Here is a 22527-nt window from a genome sequence, read left to right as displayed (position 1 = left end):
GTTGGAGATGCAGCGGGCAGACTTCATTGAGCCCTCAGACAGCCCCTGGGCGGCGCCAGTCGTCATGGTTCCGAAGAAGGGGGGCAAGCTGAGGTTCTGTGCGGACTACAGGCGGCTGAATGAGGTAACCAGGAAGGACTCATACCCCATACCACATATCGATGAGTCGCTGGACCTGGTTAAGGGGTCCTCCTGGTTCTCCTCACTAGACCTCCGCAGTGGCTACTGGCAGGTGCCCCTCTCCCCAGAGGCCAGAGCCAAAACTGCGTTCTCCACTAACAGAGGACACTGGCAGTTCAAGGTCCTGTGCTTTGGCCTGTGCAACGCTCCAGCTACTTTTGAGCGTTTGATGGACAGGGTGCTGGATGGCATCCCCCGACAGCAGTGTCTGGTATACCTCGATGACATCCTGGCCCATGGCAGCTCCTTCCAGTCAGCCCTGGGGGCGCTACGGCGTGTGCTGGAGAGGGTGGTTGCCGCAGGTCTGAAGCTCCACCCCGAGAAGTGCCACTTCATGAGGAGAGAGGTGTCCTTCTTGGGCCACCGAGTGGGGAAGGAGGGGATCAGCACCATGGAGGACAAGGTAGGGGCTGTCAGAGACTGGCCCACCCCCACCGACCAGCGTCAGCTGAAGAGCTTTCTGGGCCTGGCCTCGTACTACAGGAGGTTTGTACGGGGCTTCTCAAGCGTTGCTGCTCCACTGAACCGCCTGCTGCCGAAGGTCAAGGCTTTCACTTGGACAGTGGAGTGTGAGGAGGCGTTCAACACCCTCAAACGTGCACTGATCGAGGCCCCCGTGCTCGCCCCCCCTGACCTCACCTTGCCCTTTATCCTGGACACAGACGCGAGCAATGTGGGCATGGGTGGGGTGCTGGCCCAGGTGGGGCCAGAGGGGGAGAGAGTGGTGGCGTACTTCAGCAAAACATTTGACAAACATGAGCGCCGCTACTGTGTCACCCGGCGGGAGCTCTTGGCTGTTGTGGCTTCCGTCAAACACTTCAAGTACTACCTGGGTGGTCTGCCCTTTACTGTAAGGACTGACCACTCTGCTCTCCAGTGGCTCATGTCTTTCAGAGAGCCAGAGGGGCAGGTGGCACGCTGGTTGGAGGAGCTCCAGCCGTATGACTTCACGGTGGTGCACAGGGCAGGGGCACGCCACTCCAACGCCGACGCCATGTCCCGTCGGCCCTGTACTGCAGATGGCTGCCGCCACTGTGAACGGAGAGAGGGACGGGAGAGAGAGCTGCGGGCAGAGGAGGGTGTCTGTGCCACAGTGTGTCGGGCGAGCGGGCCTGTCTGCTGCGAGCTGCAGACTGTCGACGTGGCTGAATGGCGGCAGCAGCAGGGACGGGACACAGACCTACAGCCAGTGCTACAGTGGGTAGAGGCGCAGGTGAGGCCACCATGGGAAGAGGTGACAGTGCTCTCACTCGCGACCAAAGGGTTGTGGTCGAAGTTTGAGAGACTGCGGCTGGCTGATGGCGTGCTACAGCGGGCATGGAAGGAGTCAGCTATGGGAGAGGAGAGGTGGCAGGTGGTGGTCCCAAAAGCATTGCGGGAGGCTGTGCTCCAGAGTACTCATGGGGGGGTGGGGACTGGACACTTTGGGGTCACAAAAACACTGCGCCGTCTCCGTCAGGGCTTCTACTGGGGGCAGCACAAGAGGGATGTGGAGGACTTTTGTCGCCGCTGTGACAACTGCACAGCGAGAAAGGGCCCCCCAGGCCACTCTCATGCTCAGCTCCAACAGTTCCCAGTGGGGGCTCCCATGGAGAGAGTGGGAGTGGATGTAGTTGGGCCGTTCCCCACCACAGACAGTGGAAACCGCTGGGTGCTCACGGCCATGGACTATTTCACAAAATGGCCCGAAGCCTATGCTCTGCCTGACCAGGAGGCAGAGACCATCGTCGACGCCCTGACAGCGGGGATGTTCAGCAGGTTTGGAGCTGCAGAGTCCATCCACAGCGACCAAGGGAGAAACTTTGAGTCCCGTGTGTTCGCCACCATGTGTGAGAGGCTGGGTATGCACAAGACCCACACTACTCCTCTCCATCCTCAAAGTGATGGCCTTGTGGAGCGCTTCAACAAAACGCTTGGACAGCAGCTGGCCATCGTCTCTTCCAAACACCAGCGTGACTGGGACAAGCACCTGCCTATGGTCCTCATGGCATGCCGCTCCGCTGTCCAAGACTCCACCTCCTGCACGCCTGCCCTCCTCATGCTGGGGAGAGAGATCCGCACCCCTGCGGAGATGGCGTTTGGTCGGCCCCTGGATAGCCCTCATGTTCCTCCGGGGCCGGAGTATGCCCGGAGACTCCAGGACCGCCTGGAGACAGCCCACACCTTCGCCAGAGAGCAGCTGGTGAATGCAAGTGTGAGGCAGAAAAGGAACTATGACGTGCACACCCGGGGAAGGCACTTTGTGGCTGGGGAGCTGGTCTGGGTCTACAGCCCCCTAAGGAAAAAAGTCAGATGCCCCAAGTTGGACAGTCACTGGGTGGGACCCTGCAGTGTCCTGGAGAGGGTAGGGGAGGTTGTGTACCGGGTGCAGCTTCCTCCCAAGGGGAGAAAGGTGGCACTGCACCGGGACAGGTTAGCCCCATACAGAGGGGCCTCTTTTCCCCAAACCCCAGGAACCCCGACAATTCCCCTCTCTGGCAATGACATTCTCCAGGCACCCACCCTCAGGTGCCGCAGACAAGGCTCCAGACAGCCCACTCCCCGTCTCCCCCCCTGTGTCACCGCGTGGTTCCCCAGAGCCACGGACTGTATTACCCGTTCCCGCTTCCTTGTCCCCCATATCCCTGCCTTCATCCCCTGGTTCCCAGAGGGGCACTCTGCGACCATCATGGCCACGCAGGCAAAGGAGACCTCCGGGTCGCTTCAGAGACTTTGTTTGTTCCCTCGGGGACGAGGGACTTTGGGGGGGGGGGGGGGCTGTGTAGCGACCCGCACAGACAGCTGTGTGTTATGTGTTAGGCTAGGAAGTGGTTGTGTTGTACTGACCAGTACCCGGTGTTCGCGGGGTCCGACATGTCAATCAACCTGCTATCTGCCAATCACGGGAATGCCTGGAATGTTCTGATGCCGGGCATCCTGGTGGTTGGCGGAGTGGCGTGGAGGGGGGTTGGGCAGGGGGATGGAGCATTGGAAGTTAAGACCAGGTTCAGCCTTTATTCTCTCTCTCTTACGTCTGGGCTTCCCAAGAGAAGGTCACGATTGGCTTGTGGGTTATCTGTCATCTTTTTGGCGTGTGCTACGGCCCAAACAGTAGCCTGTGTAAAGTTGGTTTAATAAACCGTCAATTCGCAAACTCAAGCCTCTGTCTGGACAATTGTTCATTTATGATCTAGTCAGGTCATTACACTATTGTTAGCTAGCCTTGCTGCCTCATGCTAGTTGTGTTAAAAATCCAGCTATAGATTTGTTTCATTACTGGTAGCTAGCATGTTTTATCTAACAGTGAACATTGCTTTGGTGATTGATTCGATGGGTAGTCGTGGATACAGCACTCTACTGATTATACAACCAATGACGTGTGCCTCACCATGCAATAATCGCTCCAAATGCATCTTTAGTATTTATTACATACCGTTCAGCGTCTGTTGGAAATTGGATTTTCCTCCCATCCATTTTACAGTAAACAATGTATTTATTGATGACGTGTTTCTTATCGTGAAAAAAAGTGGATTCACAGGAGTACTAGTATTGAGGAAAACTTGCAAAGGAATCGATTTCTAGCTATTTAAGCAAAGTAAGTGTTTTTTGTGTGTGAACATCACAACTCATTAGCACGGACTGTTCACCTAATACTGTTTTAGTCCCGTTTCTGCAATTACGTGGTGATAAAGTAAGCTTGAAGCAACAAGCCATACCTCCACTTTAGCACGTTTATCAGCAATTACAAATCAAAGCTCTTCCTCTATATCACATATGTCAGAGTCAAGGCCCGCGGGCCACATCCGGCCCGCGAGAAGGTTTTTTACGGCCCCTGGGATGATCTTGATTTATTATTAGAACCGGCCCGCAGACCGCAGCAAGCCGGCAGCCCGCAGATCTTTTACACGCACCAATACTACATTTCCCACAATGCAACGGTGACGCACCGAGCAGTAGGCTGCTTCATTTCAATATTTATTGGCACAGCAGTCGTCAGCATCACAGTAAAATTAACTTTCAGATACCCATCAAAAATGGCAAAACGGAAGGTGGACACTGAGAACCGGGGTTTCAAACAAGGTGGGAGTCGGAGTATATGTTCACGGAGGTAGCTGGAAAACCTGTGTGTCTTCTGTGTGGAGAAAGTGTGGCGGTACTGAAAGAGTATAATCTGAGACGACATTATGAAACGAAACACGCGGACAAAAACAAGAATATGGACATGGAACAAAGGCTACAAAAGGCAGAGGAATTAAAACGAGGCCTCAAATCTCGACAGGCTCTGTTCAAAAAAGCCAAATCACAAGGCCAGGCTGCTGTCAAGGCCAGTTTTATTTTGGCAGAAGAGATCGCTAAATCAGCCCGGCCATTTACGGAGGGGGATTTCATCAAAAACTGCATGATTAAAGTTTGTGACGAAGTTTGCCCAGAAAAAAGGCAACTCTTTTTAAATGTGAGTCTGAGCAGAAACACCATTGCCGAGAGAGTAGACCAGTTGTCCATCAATCTAAAAGAGCAGCTTGTGAAAAAGGGAAAAGATTTCATTGCATATTCCTTGGCTGTGGATGAGAGCACCGACATTTCTGACATTGCCCAGTTGTCAATTTTCATCCGCGGAGTGGACTCCAGCCTAAGCGTGACAGAGGAGTTTTTGGCTTTACGTCCTATGCATGGCACAACTACGGGGCATGATTTGTATGAAGAGGTGTCAAGATGTGTAAATGAGATGGAGCTGCCTTGGGAAAAACTCGTGGGTTTGACAACCGACGGAGCACCTGCGATGTGTGGACACAGGAGCGGACTGGTGGCGAAGATACGGGAAAAGATGCAAGAGGAAAACGCGACAGGTGAGCTGACAGCTTATCATTGTATCATACACCAGGAAGCGTTGTGCGGTAAAGCCTTGAAAATGGAGCATGTAATGAGCATCATCACGCGCACAGTTAACTTTATCAGAGCCAAAGGTTTGAATCACCGCCAGTTCAAGGCATTTCTGACGGAGTTAGAAACGGAGCATGGTGATTTGCCTTATCACACAGAGGTGCGATGGCTAAGCCAGGGAAAGGTGCTTCAAAGATGTTTCGAGCTTCGTGAGGAGATTTGTCTGTTCTTGGACAGCAAAGGGAAAGACACAACACAACTCCGAGACGAAATGTTTCTGTGTGAAATGGCTTTTCTGTGTGACATTACGAGTCATCTGAATGCAATGAACTTGCAGCTGCAGGGTCGGGATCATGTCATCTCTGATATGTACAGTACAGTGAAGGCATTTAAAACCAAACTGACTCTGTGGGAGACGCAGATGCGGAAAGAAAATTTGAGCCACTTTCCCAGCTGCCAGACCATGAAAGAGAAGCTCTCTACCAGTGCGTTCCCGAGCGCACAGTTGGCTGATAAAATAGGTATGCTTGCCGCTGACTTTCGACGCCGATTTGCTGACTTTGAAGCACAAAAAAGCAGGTTGGAACTGCTCGGTAACCCATTTGCTGTTGACGTGGAAAGCTCACCACCAAACCTCCAAATGGAGTTGATTGACCTCCAATGCAATGATGCACTGAGGGCAAAATATGCGGCAGTGGGTGCTGCGGAGTTCGCCCGTTTCCTCCCCGACACAATGCCCCAGCTGCGCATCCAGGCTGCTCAAACGTTGTCTATGTTTGGCAGCACATACCTGTGTGAACAACTTTTTTCTTTGATGAACCTGAACAAAACATCACACAGAAGTCGACTTACTGCTGAACACCTCCACTCAATTCTGAGGATTTCCTCAGTTCAGAGCCTTACCCCGAACATTGATGAACTTGTGGAAAAGATGGGACACCACCAAGTATCACCCTCAACCTCAAACAAGTGAACATTACTGTGCAATCACATATTTAGAGTTTTTACTCAGTTCAAGTTTAAAAGTTAAAGTTTAATATTTGTTTTCACTGCATGTTACTTCTCCTTAAACAAAGTGTTGTTTTTGATTAATAGATTTTTGCACTTTATTTTATTGTATTTCAATCCAATTATATTTTAAAAATATTTCAGTTGAGTGGATGATAGAAAATTGCTATTATTGTTTTTTTCTTTGAAGTAAATTTAGCCCACTTTTGCTAAAATAGAAAATATAGGCTACTGATGGTGCCTTGAATACCGGTTTCTTTCATTTAATGTTCATGTTATGGGGATTTTTATATAAAGGAAATTTGTCTTTTGTGTCTGTTGAAAATTAAAGATTACTGACAGAGCCATAAGAAAATATTGCTTTATTTATCTGATCATATTGGAATATATTTGTTAGGTTTTCAGTAGGTTCAATTAGGTTCACTAGACTATATGCGTCATTTAAAAAAATTTCAATGAACATTCGAACAGTCCGGCCCTCGGCTTGTAGCTAAATTTTTTATTTGGCCCTCCGTCCATTTGACTTTGACACCCCTGCTCTATATAGACAGCTAGATATCTACTTGGGACAAGCCATCTACCGCCAAGAAGAGGATGAAGACCATTTGTGACGATATGACGTTCTTCAGGAAAATGCTCATTATCTAGTGCACTCGTCCAAAACAAAGTAATCTCTATAAACATTTAGGTAAGTCAAGTCTACCAAACTTAGTGCACTCTGTTGGTTATAGATTCTAGTTTTAGAAACAGAAAACTGTATGGAGATCATTGATGAGAAAATTAGCAGAATGTCAGCCAAAATCCATCAAGCTCAATGTTCTCCCACTGCCGGCAAACGGGCTTTCTCTCACTACCATATTTGGTAGTGAGAGGAAACGCTAACCGGATGTCTCACATTTATACATCTGGTGAAATATCTTGTCTCATCTAGCTCTGATTCAACTTTGGAAAACAAAACAGCGACATGGAATCGGAGAAAGAAGTGCAATCAATAGGTGGGTCTTCTAAAAGACAAACGGTGTCTCAAGTAAATCGATACAACTCATCGAACAAAACGTATTAAGATAAGGTTATCGATAGTTCACTGAAGGTTAACAGTAACAACATCGCTAACGTAAGCTAAATAACGTTAGCTACATTGGCTAGCTAGTTTGGTTAACTATGCAGTTTAAACTAACACTGAACGTGACACGTTTCACTTAACTAGCTAGTTTACTGCTTCAGACCGGGTCACTATGAGTCAAATGTTAGAATAATTCGGCTGATACAGAGCAAGATCCGGTTTCAACCATAGCCACACAGGAGATGAGCTGGCTGGATTTGAATGTTGACACGAACGAATTAAAGTGATACAGTAACTAACTAGTCATTGATCTCAATGTAGAAAGGCAGGCTATGACTCGTTTATACACTGGCTTTATTAAAGGGATTTGAACTTGATAAAAATGATTATGCACCACCAACTAAAGATTCTGTAGCTAAACTGCGTGGTTCACTTACGGTATGGTTGTAAAGTTTCTAGCCTATAAAAATGTTGCCAGTAGTGTGATCTTAATTGGCATGTCAGTGTAATTAGTCTAATGTTCAGAATAAAGTTAGCAACGAACATAGTTGCCAATATTGTCTATACAGCGGAAGAACTTTGATATGTAATTACTGATAAACATGCTAAAGTGGAGGTATGGCTTGTTGCTACAAGTTTCCTTTATCAAAACGTAATTGCAGAAACGGGGACTAAAACAGTATTAGCTAAAAAGTCCTTGCTAATGAGTTGTGATGTTTGTACTCCCAGGAGATGCTCCTGACCCAGAGGAGGAAGAGACGAGGCTGGTGGCAGCAGCCCGGGAAGCCAACCATCTAACTGAGTTGAGGCTGGTGCTGTTGGGCTGGAGGTGGCCTGGGAAGAGCCTGACAGGCAACACCATACTGGGCCACGAGGAGTTCCGCCTGGAGCGGGCGGCTGAATTCTGCGTCAAGCGTCAGACTGAGGTGGAGGGGCGCCAGGTGACGGTAATAGACACGCCGGGCTGGTTCTCGACACAGTCCACGCCACCAGTCTACCAGCAGGAGATGGTGCGGGGCGCCTCCATGTGCGGGCCCCTGGGCCCCCACGCTTTCTTGCTGGTCATCCCTGTGGGCATGTTTACCGAGGTGGACCGGGCCCGCATCGAGGAGCACTTGGCTCTGTTCGGGGAGCGTGTGTGGAGGCATACCATCGTGGTGTTCACCTGGGCAGATGTGCTGAGGAACATGTCCATCGAGAGGCACATCAAGCGAGAGGGGAAGGATCTGCAGTGGGTGCTGGAAAAGTGCAAGATGCGGTACTTTGTCATCAGCAACTACATATTTGGGGAGCACCCTCAGCTGCGGCAGCTTATGGAGAAGATAGAGAAGGTGGTGGCGGAGGAGGGCATCTATAACCCAGAGGATGTGGAGGAGAAGAAACCTCTGGGCCAGAATCAGAACCAAACCCAGAACCGGGAGCTTGGAGCAAGGCCCAAAGTGAATTCTGCCGTAGGATTGGCCGACATGGACCCGCCCCACAGTGAGTGACAGCTTTACTGACAACTCAGATATAGTCTTGTACCAGGTAACAGCAGTCTCATAGGCTAAACCTCACACGGGGTGAAATTTATAATCCTTGCTCTTCTCTGCAAAATTAGTACTTGCATTACTGCTGTATTATTCCACTTAGGGTAACTGTATTTGAATTACTCATGTGGTAGTTATGTACATTGTACCAAGTAAATCCTCTCCCCCTCCTTACATTTCTTCCTTCATTTTCTTTCCCAACTATCTCTCCTCTTATCCCATGTCTGCTGCTTGGGAATAGAGAAGAATCCATGATGATTGTCCAGGACAAGGCAATATTCCTCTATAGTAATATCAATACTTCAATGAACGAGTCTTTAACAAGATAGTTTCACATAGACGTGAAGACAATGATAGTTATACCAATGATATTACTAGGGATGCACGATATATCGGAATTGGCTGATGTTAGCTAAAAATGCCAACATCGGTATCGGCCCGATATCAAGTTTAACGGCGATTGTTAAAAAACAATGTCAAAGCTACTGTGCATACCTATATAATGTGACAACGCCACGTAAAATGTTGCACGACACGTTCAACACAGCATTCCTAACCTAGCCCACACAATGTCTGCTGTGTGGATTGAGCAGTCAACAAGTCGAGCATTCATTTGAAAGGGTAAGAACATTTCAACTCAAAGGCGAAATCCATGAAAGCTAAGATAATGGAATTCATTGCCTTTGACAGTCAACTGTTCTCTGTCATGGGTGCTGTTGGCTTTCGCCGACTGGTCGAGCACCGGTACACACTACCAAGTGTGCTATATTTCAGATGTTGCCCTACCGGAGTTACACAGTAATAGCGTCACTGCTATTAGCTTCACGACATACATACTATCGAACGCCGTTTGGGTCTTTGCATGTCAAAAAATATACAGTAGCACTCAAAGCTGTACAAAAAAGTCTGCAAACACCAGCCACAAACGATGTGTTTACAATAAAGGTCGACCGATTAATCAGAATGGCCGATTTAATTAGGGCTGATTTCAAGTTTTCATAACAATCGGAAATCGGTATTTTTGGGCGGCAATTTTATTTTATTTTTTTATGTATTTTTTATATTTTTAAATGGTATATAAAAAATAAATAAATTTATTTAACTAGGCAAGTCAATTAAGAACACATTCTTATTTTCAATGACGGACTAGGAACGGTGGGTTAACTGCCTTGTTCAGGGGCAGAACGACAGATTTTCACCTTGTCAGCTCAGGGGAGCCAATCTTGCAACCTTACAGTTAACTAGTCCAACGTATTAACGATCTGCCTCTCTCTCGTTGCACTCCACAAGGAGACTTGTTACGCAAATGCAGTAAGCCAAGGTAAGTTGCTAGTTAGAATTTAACTTATCTTATAAAAAACAATCAATCATGATCACTAGTTAACTACACATGGTTGATGATATTACTAGATATTATCTAGCGTGTCCTGCATTGTGTATAATCTGACTGAGCATGCAAGGATCTGACTTAGCGGTGGTAGGCAGAAGCAGGCGTGTAAGCATTAATTCAAACAGCACTTTTGTGTGTTTTGCCAGCAGCTCTTCGTTGTGCATCAAGCATTGTGCTGTTTATGACTTCAAGCCTATCAACTCCCGACATGAGGCTGGTGTAGCCAAAGTGAAATGGCTAGCTAGTTAGCGTGGTGCGAGCTAATAGCGTTTCAAACGTCACTCGCTCTGAGCTTTCTATTAGTTGTTTCCCTTGCTCTGCATGGGTAACGCTGCTTCAATGGTGGCTGTTGTCGTTGTGTTGCTGGTTCGTGTCCAGGGAGGAGCGAGGAGAGGGTTGGAAGCCATACTGTTCCACAAGCAATACTAAAGTACCTATAAGAACATCCAATAGTCAAAGGTTAATGAAATACAAATGGTATAGAGGGAAATAGTCCTATAATAACTACAACCTAAAACTTATTAGCTGGGAATATTGAAGACTCATGTTAAAAGGAACCACCAGCTTTCATATGTTCTCAGGTTCTGAGCAAGGACTGAAATGTTAGCTTTTTTACATGGCACATATTGCTCTTTTACTTTCTTCTCCAACACTTTGTTTTTGCATTATTTAAACCAAATTGAACATGTTTCATTATTTATTTGAGGCTAAATAGATTTTTATTGATGTATTATATTAAGTTAAAATAAGTGTTAATTCAGTATTGTTGTAATTGTCATTATTACAAATACATTTTAAAAAATCGTCTGATTAATCGGTATTGGTATTTTTGGTCCTCCAGTAATCGGTATCGGTATTGAAAAATCATAATCGGTCGGCCTCTAGTTTACAATACCGCATTGGTAATAAAGCATAATTTGTTTGACCGCAACTTCCGAGGTAGCTAGCTTTTTGCTTGGTACCTAGCTATCACCAATACAACCAGCCTGAAAACAATGACGAGTTGAAACTGCAGTCATTTTCATTATTCTTAGCAATGGTTTAGGAACCTTTGTAAGTATTAGCTAGGTTGCCACTTTTTGTTCGCCTATTGAAATTGAAGTTCAGTACATAAAAATAAATAGCTAGCCAGCTACTTAACCCTATTGCCCAAAGCTAGCGTTATATGCAGCTAGCTAGCTTCATCTTGCTAGTGGCTCAACCAGACCAAGTAATGTGTTGTGAAGCTAGTCACAATAATGATTAGGCACAATAGCGGAATTTGCCGTTTACCTTCAAAATAAAACTGTCATTGACAGTGATGCAATTGAATACAAATAGTAGAATTATGCCATACTTTTATTTAGAAGGCGAGCCACAAAGTGCACGATTGTGGCTAATCCTTATTGTGGCTAGCTTCACATAGATGGGTCCGACCACCATTAATCAAGTAAGAACTGTCTTATAAATTAGGGTTATTTTAGATGATGACACCTAGCTATATAGTTAGCTTGCTACTAAAACAGATTGTCGTTATTTAACACGTCAAATAGTGTTATTTGACGTGTATCTTTTTTTGACAAGCAAAGACCCAAACGACGTTCCATAGAAATCCTGGTTGAGAATGAAACGACTCAACAAAAGAACAACGAAACAGCAAGTGAGTGAAAGAAATAGGTTTTGATTATGTTTTGCTGGTAATGGGGACATACGTAAATGCCCCAAAAAAATAACTTTTTGCTCAGTGTGGTGTGTGTGTAACTAGGCAAGTTAGTTAAAAACAAATTCTTATTTACAATGACATCCTGGATGACGCTGGGCCAATTGTGCGCCGTACTAGAATGCTTAAAAGGCCGCAAAAACGTCAAATATCTGTATCTGGGTTTTTTTGCAAGGAAAATATTTGTATCGGCCAAAACTGTCATATCGGTGTATCATTAGATATTACATATACAGTAACAGTCAAACGTTTGGACACACCTACTCATTCCAGGGTTTTTCTTTATTTGGACTATTTTCTACATTGTAGAATAATAGTGAAGACATCAAAACTATGAAATTACAGATATGGAATCATGTAGTAACCAAAAAAGTGTTAACGTCTTGAAACTCTAGGGGCGCAATTTCATTTTTGGATGAAAAACGTTCCCGTTTTAAACAAGATATTTTGTCACAAAAAGATGATCGACTATGCATATAATTGATAGCTTTGGAAAGAAAACACTCTGAATTATCCAGAACTGCAAAGATATTGTCTGTGGGTGCCCTAGAACGGGAGCTACAGGCAAAACCAAGATGAAACGGCAACCAGGAAACCAGCAGGATTTTTGAGGCTCCGTTTTCCATTGTCTCCTTATATGGCTGTGAATGCGAGAGGAATGAGCCTGCCCTTTCTGTCGTTTCCCCAAGGTGTCTGCAGCATTGTGACGTATTTGTAGGCATATCATTGGAAGATTGACCATAAGAGACTACATTTTCCAGGTGTCCGCCCGGTGTCCTCCGTCGAAATTGGTGCGTCTTTTTCAGCTGCTGGTATTTTTCCATGCGATTCTGAGGGGAAAGCAGGCTTCCACGAACTGCATATCAATGAAGAGATATGTGAAAAAACACCTTGAGGATTGATTCTAAACAACGTTTGCCATGTTTTGGTCGATATAATGGAGTTAATTCGGAAAAAGTTTGACGTTTTGGTGACTGAATTTTCGGTTCGTTTCGGTAGCCAAATGTGATGTACAAAACGGAGCGATTTCTCCTACACAAAGATTCTTTCAGAAAAACTGAACATTTGCTATGTAACTGAGAGTCTCCTCATTGAAAACATCCAAAGGTAAATGATTTTATTTATTTGGTTAGCTGGTTTTTGTGAAAATGTTGCGTGCTAAATGCTACTCAAAATGCTAAGCTAGCTTAGCATACTCTTACACAAATTAGTGATTTGCTATGGTTCAAAAGCATATTTTGAAAATCTGAGATGACAGTGTTGTTAAGAAAAGGCTAAGCTTGAGAGCAGGCGCATTATTTTCGATTTTCAGAAATCGTTAACGTTGCGTTATGCTAATGAGCCTGAGGCTTTATTCACGATCCCGGATCCGGGATGGGGAGTATCAAGAGGTTTTAAACAACTCAAAATATACTTTATATTTTAGATTCATCAAAGCAGCCACCCTTTGCCTTGACAACTTTGCACACTGTTGGCCTCCTTTCAACCAGCTTTACCTAGAATGCTTTTCCAAGGGGGAGTTCCCACATGTGCGGAGCACTTGTTGGCTGCTTGTCCTTCACTCTGCAGTCCAACTCATCTCAACCCATCTCAATTGGGTTGAGGTCAGGTGATTGTGGAGGCCAGGTCATCTGATGTAGCTCTTGATCATTCTCCTTGTTAGTCAAATAGCCCTTACATAGCCTGGAGGTGTGTTGGGACATTGTCCTGTCAAAAAACAAATGATAGTCCCACTGAGCACAAACCAGGTGGGATGTGTATCACTGCAGAATTCTGTGGTAGCCATGCTGGTTAAGTGTGCCTTGAATTCCAAATGAATCACTGATAGTGTCACCAGCAAAGCACCCCCACACCATTACACCTCCTCCATGCTTCAGGGTGAGAAACACAGATGCGGAGATCATCTGTTCACCTACACTGTGTCTCACAAAGACATTGCGGTTGGAACCAAACATTTCAAATTCGGACTCATCAGACCAAAGGACAGATTTCCACTGGTATAATGTCCATTGCGCGTGTTTGTTGTCCCAAACAAGTCTCTTCTTCTTATTGGTGTCCTTTAGTAGTGGTTTCTTTGCAGCAATTCGACCATAAAGGCCTGATTTCACACAGTCCGCTCTGAACAGTTGATGTTGAGATGTGTCTGTTACTGTAACTCTGTGAAGCATTTATTTGGACTGCAATTTCTGAGGCTGGTAACTCTAATGAACTTATCCTCTTCAGCAAAGGTAACTCTGGTTCTTCCTTTCCTGTGGCGGTCCTTGTGAGAGCCAGTTTCATTCTAGCGCTTGATGGTTTTTGTGACTGCACTTGAAGAAACTTTAAAAGTTCTTGAAATGTTGACTGACCTACATGTCTTAGAGTAATGATAGACTGTCGTTTCTCTTTGTTTATTTGAGCTGTTCTTGCCATATTATGGACTTGGTCTTTTACCAAATAGGGCTATCTTCTGTATACCACTCCTACCTTGTCACAACACAACTTATTGGCTCAAACGCATTCACAGGGAAAAATTGTAGAATATAGTGAAAATAAAGAAAAACCCTTGAATGTGTGTGTCCAAACTTTTGGCTGGTACTGTACATCTGAAGTAATCCTTGTCTGTTATTATGTGTCCATTTTCAGATTCAGTGGATGGACTGACTGACTGAAGGAGAGCTGGTGAGCCACCGCAGTACTGATTTCAGAGCTCTATGTCCATACGTTACCCCAACCTCAGGGCCTCTATTCATAAAGTGTCTCAGAGTAGGAATGTTGATCTACGATCAGTTCCCCTTTTAGATCATAATGAATGGGTGGGGGGGGGGCGACTTGATCCTAGATCAGTACTCCTACTCTGAGATGCTTTATGAATACAGGACCAGATTCTTTTAAACCTTTAAGACTTAATCTCTGTACCATTTTATATAAATAATAGTTATCTGTAACTGGATGTAGGCTAACATGATCAGGGGTCACGTTAATGCGGAATTCTGCGTTTATCACACCACAGGTGGGAAAAAAAGATAAAACCCATAGATATCTTGCTGTATTTTGTAAACACAGATCTAAAATGCTTCTTGTAATTGCTGCTCGGCATCAGGCTTCTTTTTTTTGTTGCTTCAGTTGCAATTCTACATTCCAATGAGAATTCACGAAGGGGCATTCTATCAGAAAACAGCGCTCTGACTGATGTGTAGCTACTTTTCTTCAGTACATTTTATCGGTGTAGCCTGCTTTTCTCTGGTAAAATGTACGATTAACTTCAAGCAAAACCTAAGTAAATGATGTGGCTGCCGGGCCAAATAGCGTTTTACTTCTGTTGTCATCTGATGATAATGAAGCTATTTTCTGCTGAATGTGTGGCACTAATATATTTTATGTGAAGGAAAACTATAGTTGCATGTCCCTGATCACTCTTGAAGCAACAAAAGAAAACTTTTAATATAAAATAGGAACCTTGATTTTGTGATGGTCTGCGTTTTGAAAATGTAGATTTCTGAAATCTAGCGAGATCCCTGATGATGCTGTTCTTGCTTTTTGAGACTGTTAGGTCTACCTCGTACCTATGACAGTTCTGATGCAATGAATATATTTGGGGATTTTATTGTATCTGATTTGCACATGAAGTAAGACGCAAATCACATTACAGTACCAGTCAAAAGTTTGGACATCAACTCATTCTAGGATTTTCCTTTATTTTTACTGTTTTCTACATTGTAGAATAATAGTGAAGACGTCAAAACTAAACTATGAAATAACACATGGAATAATGTAGTAACCAAAAAAGTGTTAAACAAATGAAAATATATTTGAGATTCTTCATAGGAGCCACAGCTTTGCACACTCTTGGCATTCTCTCAACCAGCTGCATGAGTTAGTCACCTGGAATCCATTTCAATTAACAGTTGTTGCTTGTTTAAAGTTAATTTGTGGAATTTCTTTCCTCCTTAATGTGTTTGAGCCAATCAGTTGTGTTGTGACCAAGGTAGAGGTGGTATACAAGAACAGCTCAAATAAGCAAAGAGAAACAACAGTCCATCATTACTTTAATACATGATGGTCAGTCATTCTGGAAAATGTAAAAAACTTAGTTTTTGCGACTGCACTTGAAGAAACTATCAAGTGCTATGATGAAACTGGCTCTCATGAGGACTGCCACAGGAAAGGAAGTACCAGAGTTACCTCTGCTGCAGAGGATGAGTTCATTAGGATAGGATAAGGTTCCCACAGTGAAGCATGGAGGTGTGGGGATGCTTGCTGGTGACACTGCCAGTGATTTGTTTAGAATTCTTGACACACTTAACTAGCATAGATACCATGCTGCGATAGGCCATCCCATCTGGTTCGTGTTTAGTGGGACTATCACTTGTTTTTCAACAGGACAATGACCCAAAACACATCTCCAGACTGTGTAAGGGCTATTTGAACAAGAAGGAGAGTTTGAAAGAATGCAAGAGTGTGCAAAGCTGTCATCAAGGCAAAAGGTGGCTACTTTGAAGAATCTAAAATATAAAGTATATTTTGATTTGTTTAACACTTTTTTTTTGGTTACTATATATGATTCCATATGTGTTATTTCATAGTTTTGATGTCTTCACTATTATTCTACGATGTAGAACATAGTAAAAATAAAACCCCTGGAATGAGTAGGTGTGTCCAAACTTTTGACTGGTACTGTACATTTATACAAGATTGAAAAAAGCCTGACTTTAGAGGTCAAATGTGTACCAATATAGGCCCTGTATATCTACCGTTTTCTTCATGAAGTGAGGATCATGGGAAAACTACTGTACATGACAAGTCTCTGAGGCTGGGACAGAGACGAGGAAGTCCCTTAACCTAATGTGTACAGCACATGCTAGATTGCGCTATTATGTTTTTGACATTTTTAATAAACGTTAATGTGAAGGAAAAGTTTGTTAAAAGCTACCCCAATTGTGACCAAAAAGTGTATAGTGTTTTATCAAGCACTTGAAGTGCAGGTACTGTTTTACTCTACTAGTAGAGAATATATATACATATCCTTGTCTGGGTTTTGTATATGGGTGTGAAATGATAAATGTGCATTTTTATTTATCAGGCTCATGTATCTGTATGTATCAAACCCTACCTTCTTTGCAAGGGAATAGCTGCTGAAAATGTGTTTTTAAATGCAAGTTGGACAATGATAAATCAATGGCACATTGCATTTTAATATTATAATTGTGGTAGCTATATGCTTCCATAACCCTCTGAGTGTGGTCTCTTAATTATTCAGATTGGTAATTTTATGTTTAATTCCTAACTAATCTGTTGCAGTATTGCAATGTGGTCCATGATGAAGGTATTGATTTGGTTTCTTGTTTTGAAAATTGCTTATTTCTGTGGGTTGGGTTTATTTAAATCCTGCCCATATGCCTACAGCTGGCAGCACCCAAATACTAATCCATTTGGAGCACAGCTGCATGCGACCCCATCATAATGCCAATCCTCAATTTGGTTTGACATTTTATATTCCTAAAGGGCTAGTTAGGGATCATCAGTAAATTACACAATGTACATGGGACAGTATTTTTAAAAGTAAATGGCTTTAAACTTCAATGACTTAACCTCAAACCAAATATATAAATTGTAGAAATGCATGTACAACTATTGAATGCATTTCAGACCACTAAAAGATGTGCAACATGAAAATATTGTCCCATTTACATAGTCATTTATTGTATGGTCTCTAACTATCCCCCAGAGGTAGGCTATCCAAAGTCAAACCAATTTTGCCACTGTCGCACACCAACCCGGCTGAAGCTACAGTAATTGGTGAAATAATTTGCCTAACTCATCACACCTGCAAACACACGAGACACCCACATCAATCCACACCCCGAAACAAACTCAGGTTTGAATTCAGTCATGGCTGCTAAGCATTTCTTAAATGAACCAAATCTAAATTGAAGCCAAATCAAGAAGTGCAGCTGTCCTTTAGTACTGTGAATAAAGATGGAAAAGATGTCTATTATTATGTCATTATTGTAATAATTATAATTATTATGATATTCCTTTACTCTTTATAATTGCTTCCTATACTGAGAAGCAATACTAGTAGTAGTAGTAGTAGCTCCATTCACTAACTAACATCCAATGATGGGTATAACACGGACTGTTTTCTATGTTGATATTGTATACAAACTATTTTACAAATATATTCATATTGGTGATTTGTCTTGCTGTTACATTGTATTCTGAGAGTTACACTTTCATGTAAGGGTTCTGAGTCAATAAAATAGATATGTGGTAGAAGGTGTCTTCTCTAGTCAGTGCAACTTAAGTTGTCTTTTGTTTCCATATAATTGTTGTTTTGTTTGTTTGTGTGAACACCCTGTTATATCTTTTGCTGTAGTAGACAAGTCAATTAAAAAAAAAAAGTATCTAAATAAAGTTCATATTTTGATGAAATGGAAGATGACCTTTGACCTGCAGTAGTTTGTTTTTGTTAGTATCTGAAGCAAAAATGTACCAGCAAGCACTTGCTGATGATGGCGTGTTGTTTCAAGACTGACATCTCCTGGTCAATGTGTGGACTACAAATTTATAGGGTCTGCTCGTGATTCAACATTTTCCTCAGTACAATTTTCCAAGTATAGGTTATCTCTTTTCCTTTAGTCTATTGAATTACCCATGTGTCAATCTAAGTAACATAAAAACATCCCCATCAAAATTGCTCCATGATTTCCTTAAAAAAAAGAATCTAATAGTTTGTCTAATTTCAGTTTGTGACAGAACAAGCGCACGTATAGTGTAGAAAGTCATTGTACCATCTAAACCGCTGTTAAATATATTTTCCATAACCGAAAATATTTTATTTTCAGCTGTTTGAGGCTGGTATACAAAACTGAAAGTGAGATGCAAAAACGACACTTAAGAATAGGAAGCATAGAAATAGCGCACAGAACAGATCTTCCGCTTTATATAAATGCTTTCAATGGAATGACAGATGTATAACTCGCATGTCCATGTGAATTTGGTCGGGTTACCCAAAATGTTTCATATTGCAGCTTTAAAGATGCACTATGAATAAATCGCTCTGCCATTTCCTGGTTGCAAAAATGTGAATATTTCGCCTAATTTCAGTTTGACGAAACGAGCAAGTGTAGTGTAGAGAATCATTGTACCATCTAAACCGCTGTGGAATATCTTTGCCATATCCATATTTTCAACTGTTTCCAAAACCGAAAGTAAAAGACTTAAGAACGGGAAGCATAGAAAACACACACATAACAGATCTACCGCTTCTCAGATTTGCTTTTTTAAAAATAAATATTGCAGTTTAAATTATAGATGTTTTTTTTTACATGGGCGGCGTGTGAATCGACCGCATGGCGTATGTCAGACTTCCGCATCTGCGGTGGGAGGTGGCCGAGCTACAGCGGTGTTTGTGAGACAAAGCGGCATCCCGAAATTCAGTTTTCTCAAGAAATCGTCTGTAGGGTCCGAACAGTTTGGCCTTATTCTAAAATGTATACATTTTTTTTAATCAATCTAAACACAATACCCTAGAATGACGTAGCGAAAAGAGGTTTTTAGAAATTGTATCAAATGTATTAAGAATAAAAAACAGATACCTTATTTATGTAGGTATTCAGACCCTTTGCTATGAGACATGAAATTGAGCTCAGGTGCATTCTGTTTCCATTGATCATCCTTGAGATGTTTCTACAACTTGCTTGGAGTCCACCTATGATAAATTCAACTGATTGGGCATGATTTGGAAAGGCACACATCTGTCTATATAAGGGCCCACAGTTGACAGTGCTTGTCAGAGCAAAAACCAAGCCATGAGGTCGAAGGAATTGTCTGCAGACCTCTGAGACAGGGTTGTGTCGAGAGACAGATCTGGGGAAGGGTACCAAAACAATGTCTGCAGCATTGAAGGTCCCTAAGAACACAGTGGCCTCCATCATTCTTTAAATGGAAGAAGTTTTGAACCACAAAGACTCTTCCTAGAGCTGGCCGCCTGGCCAAACTGAGCAATCGGGGGAGAAGGGCCTTGGTCTGGGAGGTGACCAAGAACACAATGGTCACTCTGACAGAGCTCCAGAGTTCCTCTGTGGAGATGTGAGAAGCTTCCAGAAGGACAGCCACCTCTGCAGCGCTCTACCAATCAGGCCTTTATGGTAGAGTGGCCAGACGGAAGTCACTTCTCAGTAAAAGGCACATGACAGCCACTTGGAGTTTGCCAAAAGGCACCTAAATGACTCTCAGACCATGAGAAACAAGATTATCAGGTCTGATGAAATCAAGATTAAACTCTTTAGCCTGAATGCCAAGCGTCACGTCTGGAGGAAACCTGGCACCATCCTTACGGTGAAGCATGGTGGTGGCAGCATCATGCTGTAGGGATGTTTTTCAGTGTCAGGGACTGGGAGACTAGTCAGGATCGAGGGAAAGATAAATTTAGCAAAGTACAGCAAGATCCTTGAAGAAAACCTGTTCAGGACCTCAGACTGAGGCGAAGGTTCACCTTCCAACAGGACAACGACCCTAAGCACACAGCCAAGACAACGCAGGAGTAGCTTCGGGACAAGTCTGAATGTCTTTGAGTTGCCAAGTCAGAGCCCGGACTTGAACCCAATCTAGCATCTCTGGAGAGACCTAAAAATAACTATGCAGTGACGCTCCCCATCCTACCTGACAGAGCTTGAGAGGATCTTCAACAAAGTACTGAGTAAATGGTCTGAATACTTATAGAAAGGTAAACATTTTTTTTTGTATTATACATTTGCAAAAATTTCTAAACCTGTTTTTGCTTTGTCATTATGGGGTATTGTGTGTAGATTGATGATGAAAAAATCCCCACTTTAATCCATTTTAGAATAAGGCTGTAACGTAACAAAATGTGGAAAAAGTCAAGGAGTCTTGAGTATTTTCCGAATGCGCTGTATCTCTTAAATGTAGGACAGACACCCCTCCCCCAACAGCTTAGACATTGAGGTTAAGTGGAGCCCTTGGAGTATCGGTCAATGTGGAGTGTTTGTCAGAGTAATTGAAGTCAATCATGACTGATTAGCGATACCTCCAAAATGAACAGGCAGGTTGACTAATGACAAGTTGAGTTGTTATGGAAACCATGATACACTACTTGACCAAAAGTATGTGGACACATGCTCGTCGAACATCTCATGCCAAAATCATGGGCAGTAAATGTGGAGTTGCTATGAAATGCTTACTTACAAGCTCTTAACCAACAATGCAGTTTTAAGAAAAAATATTTCCTAAATAAACTAAAGAAAACAAGTAACAATAAAATAACAATAATGAGGCTATGGGTACCGAGCCAATGTGCTCGGGGTAATTTGTACATACGGATAAAGTGACTATGCATAGATAATAAGTCGGTCCCGTTTTGTGAACTTGTGCAGCCTACCACTTTGCGGCTGAACCGTTTTTGCTCCTAGACGTTTCCACTTCACAATAACTAGGAAGCTCTTTGCCACCTTCTCCTCCCTCCTGAATCCTCCTCCCCCCCCCCCCTCCTCCCTCTCTGCAGATGACTTCGTCAACCATTTTGAAAAGAAGGTCGACGACATCCGATCCTCGTTTGATAAGTCAAACGACACCGCTGGTTCTGCTCACACTGCCCTACCCTGTGCTCTGACCTCTTTCTCCCCTCTCTCTCCAGATGAAATCTCGCTTCTTGTGACGGCCGGCCGCCCAACAACCTGCCCGCTCGACCCTATCCCCTCCTCTCTTCTCCAGACCATTTCCGGGGACCTTCTCCCTTACCTCACCTCGCTCATCAACTCATCCCTGACCGCTGGCTACGTCCCTTCCATCTTCAAGAGAGCGAGAGTTGCACCCCTTCTGAAAAAACCTACACTCGATCCCTCCGATGTCAACAACTACAGACCAGTATCCCTTCTTTCTTTTCTCTCCAAAACTCTTGAACGTGCCGTCCTTGGCCAGCTCTCCCGCTATCTCTCTCAGAATGACCTTCTTGATCCAAATCAGTCAGGTTTCAAGACTAGTCATTCAACTGAGACTGCTCTTCTCTGCATCACGGAGGCGCTCCGCACTGCTAAAGCTAACTCTCTCTCCTCTGCTCTCATCCTTCTAGACCTATCGGCTGCCTTCGATACTGTGAACCATCAGATCCTCCTCTCCACCCTCTCCGAGTTGGGCATCTCCGGCGCGGCCCACGCTTGGATTGCGTCCTACCTGACAGGTCGCTCCTACCAGGTGGCGTGGCGAGAATCTGTCTCCTCGCCACGCGCTCTCACCACTGGTGTCCCCCAGGGCTCTGTTCTAGGCCCTCTCCTATTCTCGCTATACACCAAGTCACTTGGCTCTGTCATAACCTCACATGGTCTCTCCTATCATTGCTATGCAGACGACACACAATTAATCTTCTCCTTTCCCCCTTCTGATGACCAGGTGGCGAATCGCATCTCTGCATGTCTGGCAGACATATCAGTGTGGATGACGGATCACCACCTCAAGCTGAACCTCGGCAAGACGGAGCTGCTCTTCCTCCCGGGAAGGACTGCCCGTTCCATGATCTCGCCATCACGGTTGACAACTCCATTGTGTCCTCCTCCCAGAGCGCTAAGAACCTTGGCGTGATCCTGGACAACACCCTGTCGTTCTCAACCAACATCATGGCGGTGGCCCGTTCCTGTAGGTTCATGCTCTACAACATCCGCAGAGTACGACCCTGCCTCACACAGGAAGCGGCGCAGGTCCTAATCCAGGCACTTGTCATCTCCCGTCTGGATTACTGCAACTCGCTGTTGGCTGGGCTCCCTGCCTGTGCCATTAAACCCCTACAACTCATCCAGAACGC

The 22527-nt window shown here is 44.1% G+C and overlaps 1 protein-coding gene across 1 annotated transcript; it reads left to right on the top strand.

Moving 5' to 3' along the window:
• The first annotated feature begins 6935 nt into the window (after positions 1-6935).
• On the top strand, positions 6936-18147 carry LOC135522583 (GTPase IMAP family member 4-like). The gene is made up of 3 exons (XM_064948985.1): positions 6936-7043; positions 7841-8593; positions 14355-18147. Exons 1-3 carry the CDS (start codon positions 7013-7015, stop codon positions 14378-14380), a joined length of 810 nt encoding a protein of 269 aa, XP_064805057.1. The 5' UTR covers positions 6936-7012; the 3' UTR covers positions 14381-18147.
• Positions 18148-22527: the final 4380 nt, after the last annotated feature.

Source organism: Oncorhynchus masou, chromosome 30 (genome assembly GCF_036934945.1).
Source record: "Oncorhynchus masou masou isolate Uvic2021 chromosome 30, UVic_Omas_1.1, whole genome shotgun sequence".
NCBI classification, from domain to species: domain Eukaryota; kingdom Metazoa; phylum Chordata; class Actinopteri; order Salmoniformes; family Salmonidae; genus Oncorhynchus; species Oncorhynchus masou.
This window is presented reverse-complemented; position numbering and strand designations above follow the sequence as displayed.